Source organism: Strix uralensis, chromosome 12, assembly GCF_047716275.1.
Source record: "Strix uralensis isolate ZFMK-TIS-50842 chromosome 12, bStrUra1, whole genome shotgun sequence".
Classification (NCBI taxonomy): Eukaryota; Metazoa; Chordata; class Aves; order Strigiformes; family Strigidae; genus Strix; species Strix uralensis.
The window spans coordinates 14,944,391-14,957,043 of NC_133983.1; the positions used below are offsets into that span (position 1 = coordinate 14,944,391).

Genomic DNA, 12,653 nt, shown 5'->3' on the forward strand with positions numbered 1-12,653 from the left:
TTCCTGCTAGGAACCGATGTTGCCACTTGAATGTTGTGAATAAATGAATTGGTTCTTTGATCATAACTCTTCTAAAATAAACTAATTGTTGCATTTAATGCTTAAAACTTTTTATCTAATGTAGATGAAACCTTTTGTTAAACATTGGGATCTTTTGATTTTGTATGATGTTATCACTTAGTAACATTTTGTATTTTGGAGAAGGTGCTCCTCCAGAGTTACAGGGTTGTGTCCTACGTCTTTGGGATGTACAGTATGTTTAGTTTATGGTGGCAGTACAGTGAGAGTCGTGACCAAGAAGGCGAAGGCATTGTTGCCAGAGTCTTCCGGCTTTTGTGTTGTTAACAACATTTTATAGTCCTCTGTTTGCAGTGTGCCAAGTTTGTTTGCAGTCTTTAGTCAGATCTGTTCTTGAGTTATAAAATCGCAAGTAGGTGGATTTGCAGTTATGCAATGAAAGTTTGTGGGCTTTTTTCTATTTTGGATGAGATACTACTGTATAACTCTTCTAAGACAGTCTAAACAGCAAGACAAGCTTGAAGGTTTCATGCATTCCCCAGTGCAGCTGGCAGTGCTCTTTAATGTTCTGGCCTACATCTATTTTTTTAATGTTCTGTTTTACCAGTATGTCTAGACTCTTTTTGCCTTTTAAGGCATGGCATCTAAGGGGGCCTTCAGATTGCAATCTTGGGAACGTTGGGATTGTAAGGACATTTTGCACCGTTTCTTTTAAACAAAAACAACCCCAAAAAACTTTAATGGATTCCTTAGGACTACTTTAAGTTCTTGATTGTTTTCTCATTAAAATTCCTTTCTTGTTTTAGTATTTGTGGGATGTTTGATGTTTACTCATAATAGGGATTAAATGGGGTTTTAAAGGATGCAGACTGATTCTGATAGTCTTAAAATAGAACTTTCACTTTTTAAAATAGCCTAACAGGGTAGTTAAACAAGAGGCTGCGCAGATCAAATACTTGACAAATTTTATGAGTACACCTTCTTAAAAGCAATTAATATATCCTACTGTTTGTTACAGATTTACAGTACTGTGTTTTAATATTGTTTTGACTAGCCAGGTTTCCAACACAGCTTGAATGTGAATGGGAACACGAAGCCAGGTCAAAAGTGTTGATTTTTCTCTTTTTTTTTTTTTTTAAGAGCTGAGTAGAGAATTCTCTTAAGTGAAGCAATAGCCATTTTTTTTTTTTTTACTTTGTTTAAAAATCATACAAGCACAAGCTCAGTAACTTGCTGTGTTCCAGCAGAGTGTGTGTGTGTGTGTGTGTGTATGTGCCATACAGAACATGTGTCTGCAGCCTAAAGACAAAAATAGGGTAACTGTATTTATTCGTTTTGTTTAAATAGCAAAGGTATAATAAATTACGAGTTCTTACAGCTTGACTTAATAGAAATTACTAGGAAATGGACTGGAGAGGATGCTGTACCCTTGCTGGAAGACTGGGGATGGGAAGTTGGACACTGTACTACTGAGAGGAACCTCTCCTGGACATGCTTTCTTTGAGCATCCTGTTGTTAACAAACTAATATGTGCTGATACAAAACTAGTGACTTTTAGTAATGTATTAAATTAGTCTTTAAGATAAACAAGAACTACCAATGATTTTTAAGGAAGTGAAGTTGTATCTTCCCCTGCCTTGGTGACTGAAAGTGAGGATTGCTATACTTTCTTGAAATCAGCTGTTAAGCTACATTCCCCCCCCCTTTGTTTCCTGTAGTCAGTTTTTGTGTTACTATTTTAGTAAAGCCTGCATGAGTAGGACTAGCAGCAAATGGGACTAATGGAAAAATATTTTATTCTCCCTGCTCCTACCACCTTCAGCCGGCAGTGGCTGAGGAAGATGCAGAGGACTCAATGTATACAAAGTTATATTTAGTGCAGCACTGAAGAGATGTAGGATGTTTTTTCTGACCTATTTTTACCTAGCTTGTCTAAGAACACGATATATAAATGCTAGTCAAATTGTGATAAAATTGGACTTGAAACTTAGTTGAGTAGTTTAAGAATTGTTTAAGGTGTTTAAGAACTGTTTAAGAATTTCCAATTTTCTGTTATGTGTGTGATTTAATTATGGTTTTTACCAGCGTTCCAGAGCGCTATTCTGAAGTCTGATGTGGATGTATTGCAGTGGTTAGTCTGAGAGAGTTCCCTTTGCTTTGTGGCGTGTCCCTCTCTTCTCCTCTGGCGTAGGTATGGGTATGCCGAGGCTTGTTGAGGTGACCGCTGAGAGAACTTTACTGTGAGTTGCAGCTGCCTCTGAGGAACCTGCCACGTCTTGCACCAGGCAGTATCATTTGAGAGACTAGCTTGTGGTGTTTGGGAATTAGAGAGAGATGGCTATAAAAAGCTATGCTTGCAGATGTCTGTCAAAATGATTATGAGACAATGAACAGGAAAATTAAACCTCAAATATCAGGATATGGTGAAAAGGGGGGGAAAAAAATCCCCTGCATCCTATAATTTAGTGTTTTATGTCCACTCCCTGAAGCCACTGGCACAATTCAGTGTACTATAGATAAAAAATAAGACTTTGTTTAGGAGTTGTTCATTTCACTGGGTTGCGTAGGAGTTCAGTGATTAATACAGTGTATAAATGGCAAAATTAGAAATGGGTAACTCAGTATGTTGGGATTTTGCTCATTATTGCAGGACCTGTTGCTTATGAAAATATTTTTAATTATGATACACATGAATTGTAGTTTCTGGAGACTGGAGGCACAGGTTCCTGTGGAAAGAAATCAGTGGGAGAAACTGGTTACGTTTTCCATGTTTTGTTTGCCTTTGTTTAAAGAGTGGATCTCTATGATCTTCAAATCAATATTCCTATAGGATATGTTTGCTACAAAACTGTTGCTGGGCTTTTGTTTATGGGACAGGTGGCATGTTATGTTCCCTTTTTGTCTAACCTGGAAGGTATGTTTGAATCTCATTTAGATTTCTGTGAGGAAATGTGCCTAAACCAAGTATCTCCTTGCAGTGTGCCTTGGCTTCAGATTCTGTTCAGTGGTTCTTTTGGTCACCTGCTTGATTGGATAAAACCTGAAATATACCTAAATCAGAGTGATTTTTTTTTTGTTTGTTTGCTTGTTGGTGTGTTTTTTTGTTTTGTTAGGAAGATGGTCGTGTTTTGGTTGGGTATAAGAAAGACAAACTTGCAGTCAGGTCTGCAAAGTTATGCAAAGCTGGGATAAGCAACTTTTTACAGGTGCCAAAATAACAGTGGGCAAGATACTGGTGGGGATGGGGCCAAGTGTGGGGGTCACAAGGTGACTCTTCCAGTCCCAGTGAGGTGCACCCCTGATGCCAGAAGGCACTGGTGTGAGGGGCTGCCTGGGCAGCGACCCTGCTCTTACAGGGAGAAAGGGGAGGAGGTGGTGGCCACGCTGTGTCTGATGCTGCAGCCCGAGGCCACTTTGCGCGGGGCAGCGCGGCGTGGGTCTGGTCATTGACACCTCCAGAATGAGCCGCGTGGGAGTTGTGCAACCCAGGGCTTCACACCTGTCTGCATGTTCAGTTATTACTTTGAATGCTAAAATAGATTTACTTTGAGGACAATATAAATGTAAAGTAAAAAAAAAATCTTAAATTATTTAGCAGTAGCAGGAAGAACTGTGTTTGCTTTTTCTTTTAAAAAAACCCAAATCATAAAATATTTCTGTACTGTAAAATACTATTTGTTTAATGATATTTGAACTGGAATAGGTTTTGCATTTGTCTAGCAGATAAGAATGTTTGTTGTATAGGCGTGTCCAAGCAATAAGCAAAACACTGTACTAATGCATAATTAACAGGAAATAAGACACGACTTCATGTCCGCATCTTTTTTCATTCTAGACTCTATGATTAAGTTCACTTAAAATGGATGCATTTCTGTTTTAGCCAGTTGAGAATCTCTTCTGTTCACCTTAGTTCAGTCCAGTTAATTATATTTTTTTTAGAATAAGTGTTAGTTCTGATGTACTCTGTGTTTCAAAACAACTATCATTCCGTTGTTGAGTGCTGATTACCGTTCTTCTTAAATATGTCCCTTTCTTATAATACACTATCAAAATGTTTCTGGCCTCAGAAATATGTTCTGTATTTAGAATTGGTCTTTTGCCTAAATTGAGAAAGGGAAGTGAGCAGTAGCTGAATCTTTCAGGGATTATAGAAAACTGCTGGAGGTGGCAAAAGTTCAGCTGATTTAATAAAGATTCCACAATATTTAATGTGCTGAAGTCTTGCCACGTTATATCCAAAAGTAAACTAAGAAATAATGAAAACTTAAGGAATGCAGCTACATGTAAAACCCTAGAGGTGCAATGAAGATCTGAAATTTAAATATTCTGCTATTATTTCTGTTGTCACCACCAGAACCAAATCGGAGTTGAATTTGGAGGTCTGGTTGAGTTTCTCTGGATTTGTTCAGTGGATGTATTTAGCGCCATTAGAGCACAGTTTAGTTTATCCAGGGTGCTGAATCACTGGTGCTTCTTAAGTTTCCCTCTCTGGTAAGCGTCATTTTCCTAAATTTTCTATCTTGTAAGAAAAGTTTAATACTCTTTTGTGATTTAAGGCTCCTTGCAGTCCAATTACCAGAGTTAATAACACATTTCTTTTAGTCTTAAGGATGCAGGCTAGGAACAGGCGGGAAATCAGTCATTCTTCTGCTTAGGGTAAAAGATGGCTTCCTGCTGGAGGAGCAGGACTGTGTTTAAGCCATATGATCTCAAATATTCATATCTGTGCCAGCTGTTTTAGATGTGGGAAATGCATGTGCTTTGCAAGGAATGAGACCCACTTGGTTTCATACATTAAGTTGGGACTGCTGGGCCAAGTAAATGAGAACAATAAATCTAGATTTTAATTCAAGAAAGTTTAATGTCTTCAGATACTTTAAGTGGTGTAAAAGCAATTTATTTCTTCTCTGTTTTGTGCATATGTATTCTGCTGTACCATTAATTTAAACAGTCTGGATGCAAAAATGTCTTGGTAGTGTGACATTCTTACTAAAATTCTGTGGGTATTTTTCAGGCAGAAAAAATGCTGACCATTTTGTGGTTTTTTGGAAATCATGTGTAATTATGTCATTTAACCACACAATAAGGCTTTCTGTGGTAACATTTTAGATAAACAGGAAAACTCATTTTTTACTTTGTTTTCATTGCAGAACTGTCTTTTTTATTTTTAGTGCAAAGTTGTTTGATTATTTTCTTCAAAAATAAAACACAACATGTTCTGACAGGAAAAATACACCATTAGCAACCTCCTAAAAGCTCTCTTTCAGCGTTGGTGCTTGTCATAGCACATTTTCTCCATTTTGGGGAAATACAGTGTTTTATGTCTGAGGTGCCTCTGTTGCCAAGAAAATGATGTAAATATAAGCCATTTACATAGCCCTAAGGCAGATGATTTCTTCATTAAGGGCCCTTCTCCAGGGGAGTTTACAGGAAAGTTGAGATGAATACAATAATGGTAGGAGGCTAATGTAGCTAAATTAAAGGACATTGGATCCCAGTATAGAGGCTCTCTTTCAGGAATTAAATGGCCTTAAATTCTGGTTGCTTTATCCCCTTCCAGTGAGGGGCTGCTTCACTCTGAATGGAGCCTTTATGTGGGGGTTCAGTGCTGTTTAGTAGAAGTGCAGTAGCCTCACACTGTACATGAGTTATCTTAGCAGTCCTAAACAATAAATTGGATAAGAGTTTGCCAGTTTATTCAAGACAAAAAACACAAAAAGTCATTATTGGGAAATAGATTTTGTACTTAATCCTCTATTTGGAGATTTTTTTTCTTCTGCCTTTGCATTATGTGGTGGTGGGAGATGAGAGATGGAGGGCAGGGGGAGATTTGTTCCATCACAGAGTTAGAGCTGTATTTCACACATTGGGCGGCAAGTCTGGGCAGACTCAGTCCTTTTCTCAGCTTACCCTGAAGCTCATTCGTGTTGATCCTGCTTTGTTGACCAGACTCTTGCATCTCCTTTTTTTTTTTTTTCCCCAGGAAAAAAGGTGGTATTGCAGGTAGCCTAGGATGCCTCTGCATGGACCTGAGCATTCAGTAGGATAAGTGGATGTTTCCATCCTGATAAAGTTGCGTATCAATATCCTCTGCACTTACTTCAAGAACAGGGGAAGTAGAAGGGAAACCAAAAGCAACTGTTATAAAAGAGAAAGAAAGTAATAAAAGAGAGTTACACAAATCTTAGGGCATTGGAGGAATTAGGGTGGAATAGAAAACTCTCTGAAGTACTCAGTGCAGAGAAAAGCAGATGAAAAGGTTTGTTTCATCCATCAGAGGAAACTATTGACTCTGCCTGAGAAAGCTGTAGCTGTGTCATTTGTGGGAGACAGCAGTAATTCATGTAAGGGGAGATCTTCACCACGTTCAACTTCTCATTTTTCCTCGGTAAAGTAACCTTGAAACTTTTTCTTGTGGAAGAAACTTGTTGAAACTCATTACTATAAACTGTGAGAAGAGGTATGACTCAAGTGGGGGTCACCTCCTGTGTTGGACAGATGGCAGTTTGCATTTCATTGGCTGATATGATGCTGGATTTTTTGGTTTTTGGGTTCTTTTGTGGTTTTTTGTGTTAGCTAGTCCTGTAACTGCAGTCATGGGAGGCAGATGCAGGCCTGGATAGATCCTGTCTCCTGGTTTTCTGAGGTGACTTGTGTTACAAAGCAAGAGCAAAGCTTTAGCAGCTTCTGAGTGAGGGTTTTTCTTTGCTTCAGCTTTGTGCCTCAGTCACCTGGGGCAGCACAAGTCTCTGCACACTCAGATGGTGTTTGGATGGAGCTCGGAGTCTTCCCGGGAGGACTGTGGTGGGTCTTTGTCCCTCCTCCCTCTTTCCAAGAGAGTGTGTATAGCCAATGTGGTAAGGCAAGGCACCAGTTTTATCTTGGATCTGTGGTGTGGCAGAGGGAAGAGTATAGGAAGCTCTGGAGAAGTGACTTTTAAGGTCTTTGACCCTTGGTAAGCTGTGAGCTGCATGTTGATTATCAAATTCGGTAGGCAGTGATGGGTGGTAGACAGAGAATGGAGGTAAATGTAGGTTATAAAGAAAATGTTTTCATTATAGTTACAGAGCTCTGTGAGAGAACAGGAGAAAATGGTTAGTGCTAGACCTGCACGGAAGTCCCTCAGAAAATAAGCTGGGGTAGCTGAGACTAAGACTGACTTTTGGTCTGTCTGCAGTTTGCAGTGGGACACTCCGGGGGCATGCTTATGATCGCATCAGTCTACTTTGTGGCCATGCCAATCAAGTGGTATTCTAGGTGACAAAATTTTATTAATTCACTATGTAATTTATATAGCCTGTCTCATAAATTATTTATTTCATAAATTTAAAAATGCAGAGAAAATGAAGCATTTTTCTTACAATGTTAACACGTTCTTCTTTTTTTTTTAAATGAACTTGATCACTGGGTAAACCATGGCCTTTGGCAGTCTGCTTTGGCTTGTGTTGTAGCATTTACACAACACTTAAGTAGTGTAGCTGTCTGAGGAAGTCATGGGTTTGATTCTGTAATGTGTATTTCATTTTCATTTCATGTGTTCAGAGTAGTTTTCTATTAGAAACAAAATTAGATTCAACTCTGAGTGGAACGGCCAGTGAAAGCAGCACTGGTGTGTTTTTAAAGAAGATTCATGTTACTTGTAGTTAATTGGAAGGATGCTTCTGGCAAGTTTATAAACACGTAGGAGGACAAGATTACCCTGATGTTTCAAAGAGAAAATATTTCTTATTAAAGACTAAGATTTTTATTGTCTTTACAAAAAGGGAAGTTTCTGTGGGCGGATAGTGTTTTTCTGATGTGGTGATTAATTTGGATTTCATTTTTTGTTGTAGCATTCATTGTGAGACAAATAGTGGGCAGTTAACAGGCAGGTATCATGTGTAGCACTGGCAGGATGAATGATCTTTGAGAAGGGTGAAATATATTTTTACCACAAGAAAAATAGTAAGACATTTAGTTGGAATCTTACTTGAAGTACAAAAGTGTTACAAATAAATTGTATGCACGGGAATATTCTCCTTTCCCTGTCCCTCCCACCAACAAGTGTTCAGGCATCCCGATCCACTTAGTGATGATAATACTCCTGTTCATAGTTATTGTGCATGTTTCCAAAACACAGCCTCTGCTTTGTGGCCAGAATACCCATCATAAACTGAAGCAATTAAGGTTTTCTCCCAACCTTTCTGATAAACACATCAATAGACTTGGGCTGCCACAACCCAGACCAATGTACATTAATGCTGCTGCATGTAAACTGGTGGCACATCTTTACCTGCATTTGAAACGGTTTGGGTTAAGTCAAACCCAAGTGTGCACAACTAACACTTTTTTCTTATAAGGGTGTGTCACAGGTAAATGCATTTTGTAATTTCTTAAGTGATAAAATGAAGTCTTAAGGTAGAACCGCTCTGAAGTTTAATTATTAACTCTGAGCTTGGGAGTATATACGTAACATGTGATGATTAGAGTTCATTGCTCCAAGTGCTTCTTCAGTGCATAATTTATTTCTAATGCTTTAAAAAATTTTGAAGTGTCATAAAGTATCAAAAATAGTGGCAAGAACAATGGAGACTTAACTTTTAGATGTTCCTATATAATAAAAGGTTTGCCAGCTAACATTTAGCGTTAATACTTGATACTGATCCTGCTTGAAACAGCAAAGTGGTTTTTTTTTTTTTTTTAGAGCTTTACTTTTTAAAATTGTATTCAATGTCATCTTCAGTTATGCGACTTGTGTTCACAGAAAAGGTGGACTTCGTTATATGCTAATACTGTAAAATGAAGCTGTGCTCTGGACAGTGGTGTTTTTTTTTTTTGTGTGTGTGTCATTGCTGAAATCATAGTTTGACTGATTCTGATTTTCTGAACGTTCCATTTCACTGCATATTCTCTTTCTTTTTTTCCAAAGTTGTTCAATGTCAAAGATAAAAATCTGAAGTTAAGTGTTTAGTCACTGGGTATCCATTCAGAATTTTTGATGTGAATTGGCCTGCTTTGTTAGCTGGCAAAAATTCGTATGGCATGTGCTCAGATAGAAACTGAAAGAGTTTCTATCCAAGTATGAGGTTTTTTTATTAAAACTGGATTGCTTTGTTTTAATCCATTTTTAAACTTAAATTAGCTACTGTATTCTGAATTACATGGCAAACAAAGCATGCAGGGTATTGTCCTTTACTTAGAATTACTGCTAATGTTAGTGACAAAAATTATAACTTATTTCAAAATCCTTTTTCTTCATTTTGTTAGTTATGTTGTAGGAGGCAAAGGCAGATTAATGGATGAAGCATTAAAGTGCTGGAAGAAGGGGTATCTGCAAAACATTATTGGAACTGACGAAGGATTTAGCAGGAATTGATTCATATTGTGGCTTCTGTCAATCTTTCAAATTTATGTTTTGTTTGTGCAAAACCTTCAAATTATGGAATATTTAGCTCTGAGGAGGCTATCTCCCGGGGTTCTTCATCCTTAAATTGAAGTGACTTATTACAGTCTCACTAGAATTTTGCGGCAGAGCAAAAAAGTGAATTCTTTCTGAAAAATGTAAGTGGGTGGGGGGGGGGGTTGTTGTCTTGAAAACCAAAGCAAAACACTCTTAAGGCCTTCCTTGCTTGCCATGGAAAATGAAAAAAACAAACCAACAAAACAAAACCATCCATGCAACTGGTTTTCTTTTACCAGTTATATTTAAAGAGGAATCACTTTGAAACATAGACCTAGATATGTAAGTTGTATACTCTGTGGTAGCTAATCAGTGGTATCTAATGGTATCTAATTGGTAGCTAATATTGGTGTATGGTTTTTATATATTTTAGTTTTGTCCATTGGGCAGATTTTTTCTCAAGTATGGTGAGTTTCACTGTTTTATCCTAAAGAGTAAATTAAACTCTAGTCTTGCAAAAGTCTGTGTTTGTGTTAACTCTACTAAGCTGCCTTCTGAATTTAGTGTGACTAACCATTATCCCAGTTCAATGTGTTTGCAGCACCAGGAGTTTTTCCTTCATCTATTAGCTACTCATTTTACTGTCTTACAAGGGAATGATAAAAATATGTTTTTATATAAAATATAGTATATTGATAAAAACCATGAAAAAGGCAGGTTTACCACTACAGGGGCATGTAGTGACAGGACAAGGGGTAATGGTTTTCAACTGAAAGAGGGTAGATTCAGATTAGATCTAAGGAAGAAATCCTTTACTGTGAGGGTGGTGAGACACTGGCACAGGTTGCCCAGAGAAGCTGTGGCTGCCCCCTCCCTGGCAGTGTTCAAGGCCAGGTTGGACGGGGCTTTGAGCAACCTGGTCTAGTGGAAGGTGTCCCTGCCCAGGGCAGGGGACTAGATGATCTTTAAGGTTCCTTCCAACCCAAAACATTCTATGATTCTATAATTTTTGGAGGCTGGTAGAGGTTCTGTATCTATTCTATTTTGACCTTGGATCTCAATTTGGTAGTGAATTTTAAATAATAACTTTATTGAAATGTGTTTCACAATCACACTGTATTAATTCTGTGTAATTGAGCTTGAGATTGGCCCAATAGACAAATGCATTCCATCTTCAAGTTTTGGAATAGCAAATCATGAGTGAAAAATGAAATAAAATGTTTGAGGTGCCATTTGCGTATTAAGCCAATTGCCTGAAGGGGTTTTGTGCCTTTCTGGGTTTCTCAGTCGTATTGCTGTTAGACTCCTTGTAATTTTGCTAAAATATACTTTGTTGAACAGGAGATATCCAGAAGGTCTTGCATTAATTTGCTTTTGTTTTTGCTCTTTAGACAGTGCCTTGCTATAAACTAAAATCACACATTCCTGAGTGTAAACTGATCATGTTCCCAATGGAAATTTCAGGAATACTTGTGGCTACTTTCAAAATGTGGAAATCTATTTATATTTTTTTCCACTTGTTTTTCTTCCTAGGTTTTGGCACTGATTGCATTCATCTGCATAGAGACCATCATGGAATGCTCCCCTTGCGAAGGCCTTTATTTCTTCGAGTTTGTGAGCTGTAGTGCATTGGTGGTTACTGGAGTTCTGTTGCTTATGTTCAGTCTAAACCTTCACACAAGAATACCGCAGATCAACTGGAATCTTACTGTAAGTTCATAGAAATCCTCCCTCTGTTAAAAGTAGCTGCAAATCTGTTTTTAAGTTTGGTCTTTGAACTTTACTTTCTACTGTTGCTTGAGATTGTCTATGAGTGTTCTTTATGTTGAGTAACGTATACATTTTACTTACATTTATTTTGAATACTAACTGCAGAATGAGCTTTGAAATGTAGCAAGATTAAACTACATTAAATATAACTACAGTTGTCTTCTGGTAGATTCTCTTTGGAAGGAAGAAATTCCTGCTAATGCCAGCAATTACTGTTTGTGGCTGAAGTGGATAAAAATGCAGCCTGTAGTTATTTAACTTTGACAGATGCTGTATTTATGGTAGCCCGTTGTTCTCTCTTAAGCTGTTTTTTTATATTAGGACAGTTGTGCTATGTATATTTTCTTACACAGATTAAACAATCATCGGGTAGTAGTGTAAAAATTATGTGCTTTCTGTGAAAATCAGGTGTTTTGAATTGCTTACATAACTATTAAACTTTGACTGGCAATACTTAATGGGTTCTCAAATATGAGGAGTTTTAGGAAGGGAACTGCTGGCAGTGCACATTCCTTTTGTACAAGTCTCTATTTCCATGCTGTATTATGAGTTAAATTTTCAGATTGGGTTGCATAAACACAGGTCACAAAATCAACATGTTAAGTCACTCCAGCAAAAGATCTGTCAGCTTCAAGGACAATATTTATATCAACTTTTTTGGATAGTATAGATACATATGTGCCTATGTTCTGTTTTATTTTATAACAGTAATTTTGTAAGTACTGTTGGAGACCAGTCCCAGAGGTTTTTAGGCTTCTGTGTGATTTTTAAAATTAGTTTTTAATGGAATTTATTAAAGTTGCAATTTGCACATTTGCAGTAACTGTTTATAAGCCTAAATGACTTGTCTACGATGAGACTGGAATGTGGAATTAGAAGATCCTTTGTACCCTGGGAATGCATGATCTATTGAGGAACTCTTCCTAAGAGTACTTGGTAGATGGATTAGATGGACTGAGAACTGTGACTGGTAGGTGGGGGAGATCCAGGTGGCTTGCAAAACAAAACTGGTGGAACCACCGCAGTGTTTCTGGGTTGTCTTGCCTTTGCTCCATCTGTCTCTCTCCTGCCAGCATTGTCACCATCACCACTTACCTTTGTGGCAAGCTGAAAAGCAGCGGCTGCAGAGAGGAGGTGGTAGTCTCTGTTTCTGTTGCTGGCTTGGTTGTTTAATGAGCATCACAGCAGCCTCACATCTGATAACAGCAATTGAAGACCATCTTTTTATACCACACAGTTCTGTACATTCTACTAGGATGTACAAGAGCATGATAACAAGTGTGTATAAGTTCATCAGTGTCACACAAATACATGATGGTTTTGCTGGTGTGATGTGAGTGGTTTTACAGTGAATACTAGATCTAGCTTATGTTCAAAGTAAGTTTGACCAGGACTTTTCGTTAAGAGACTACGGAGTGGTATGCACGATGTCTCTGACTGCTTTGAAATGTTTGTTTTAAGAGTTAACTAATAACTGAATGTTTGC

At 37.9% G+C, this 12,653-nt stretch overlaps 1 protein-coding gene across 9 annotated transcripts in view; it reads left to right on the forward strand.

The window, feature by feature from the left end:
* The window catches only part of CMTM4 (CKLF like MARVEL transmembrane domain containing 4), a 59,621-nt gene that overhangs the window by 9,257 nt on the left and 37,711 nt on the right, over positions 1-12,653 (forward strand). For all 9 annotated transcript variants that reach the window (XR_012630581.1, XR_012630583.1, XR_012630582.1 and 6 more), the window contains exon 2: positions 10,931-11,107. Coding sequence is in view for 5 of the 9 variants with exons in the window: in XM_074881879.1 (XP_074737980.1) it covers positions 10,931-11,107 (177 nt within the window). In the remaining 4 variants the exon portion in view is untranslated. The remainder of the gene's footprint in view (positions 1-10,930; positions 11,108-12,653) is intronic.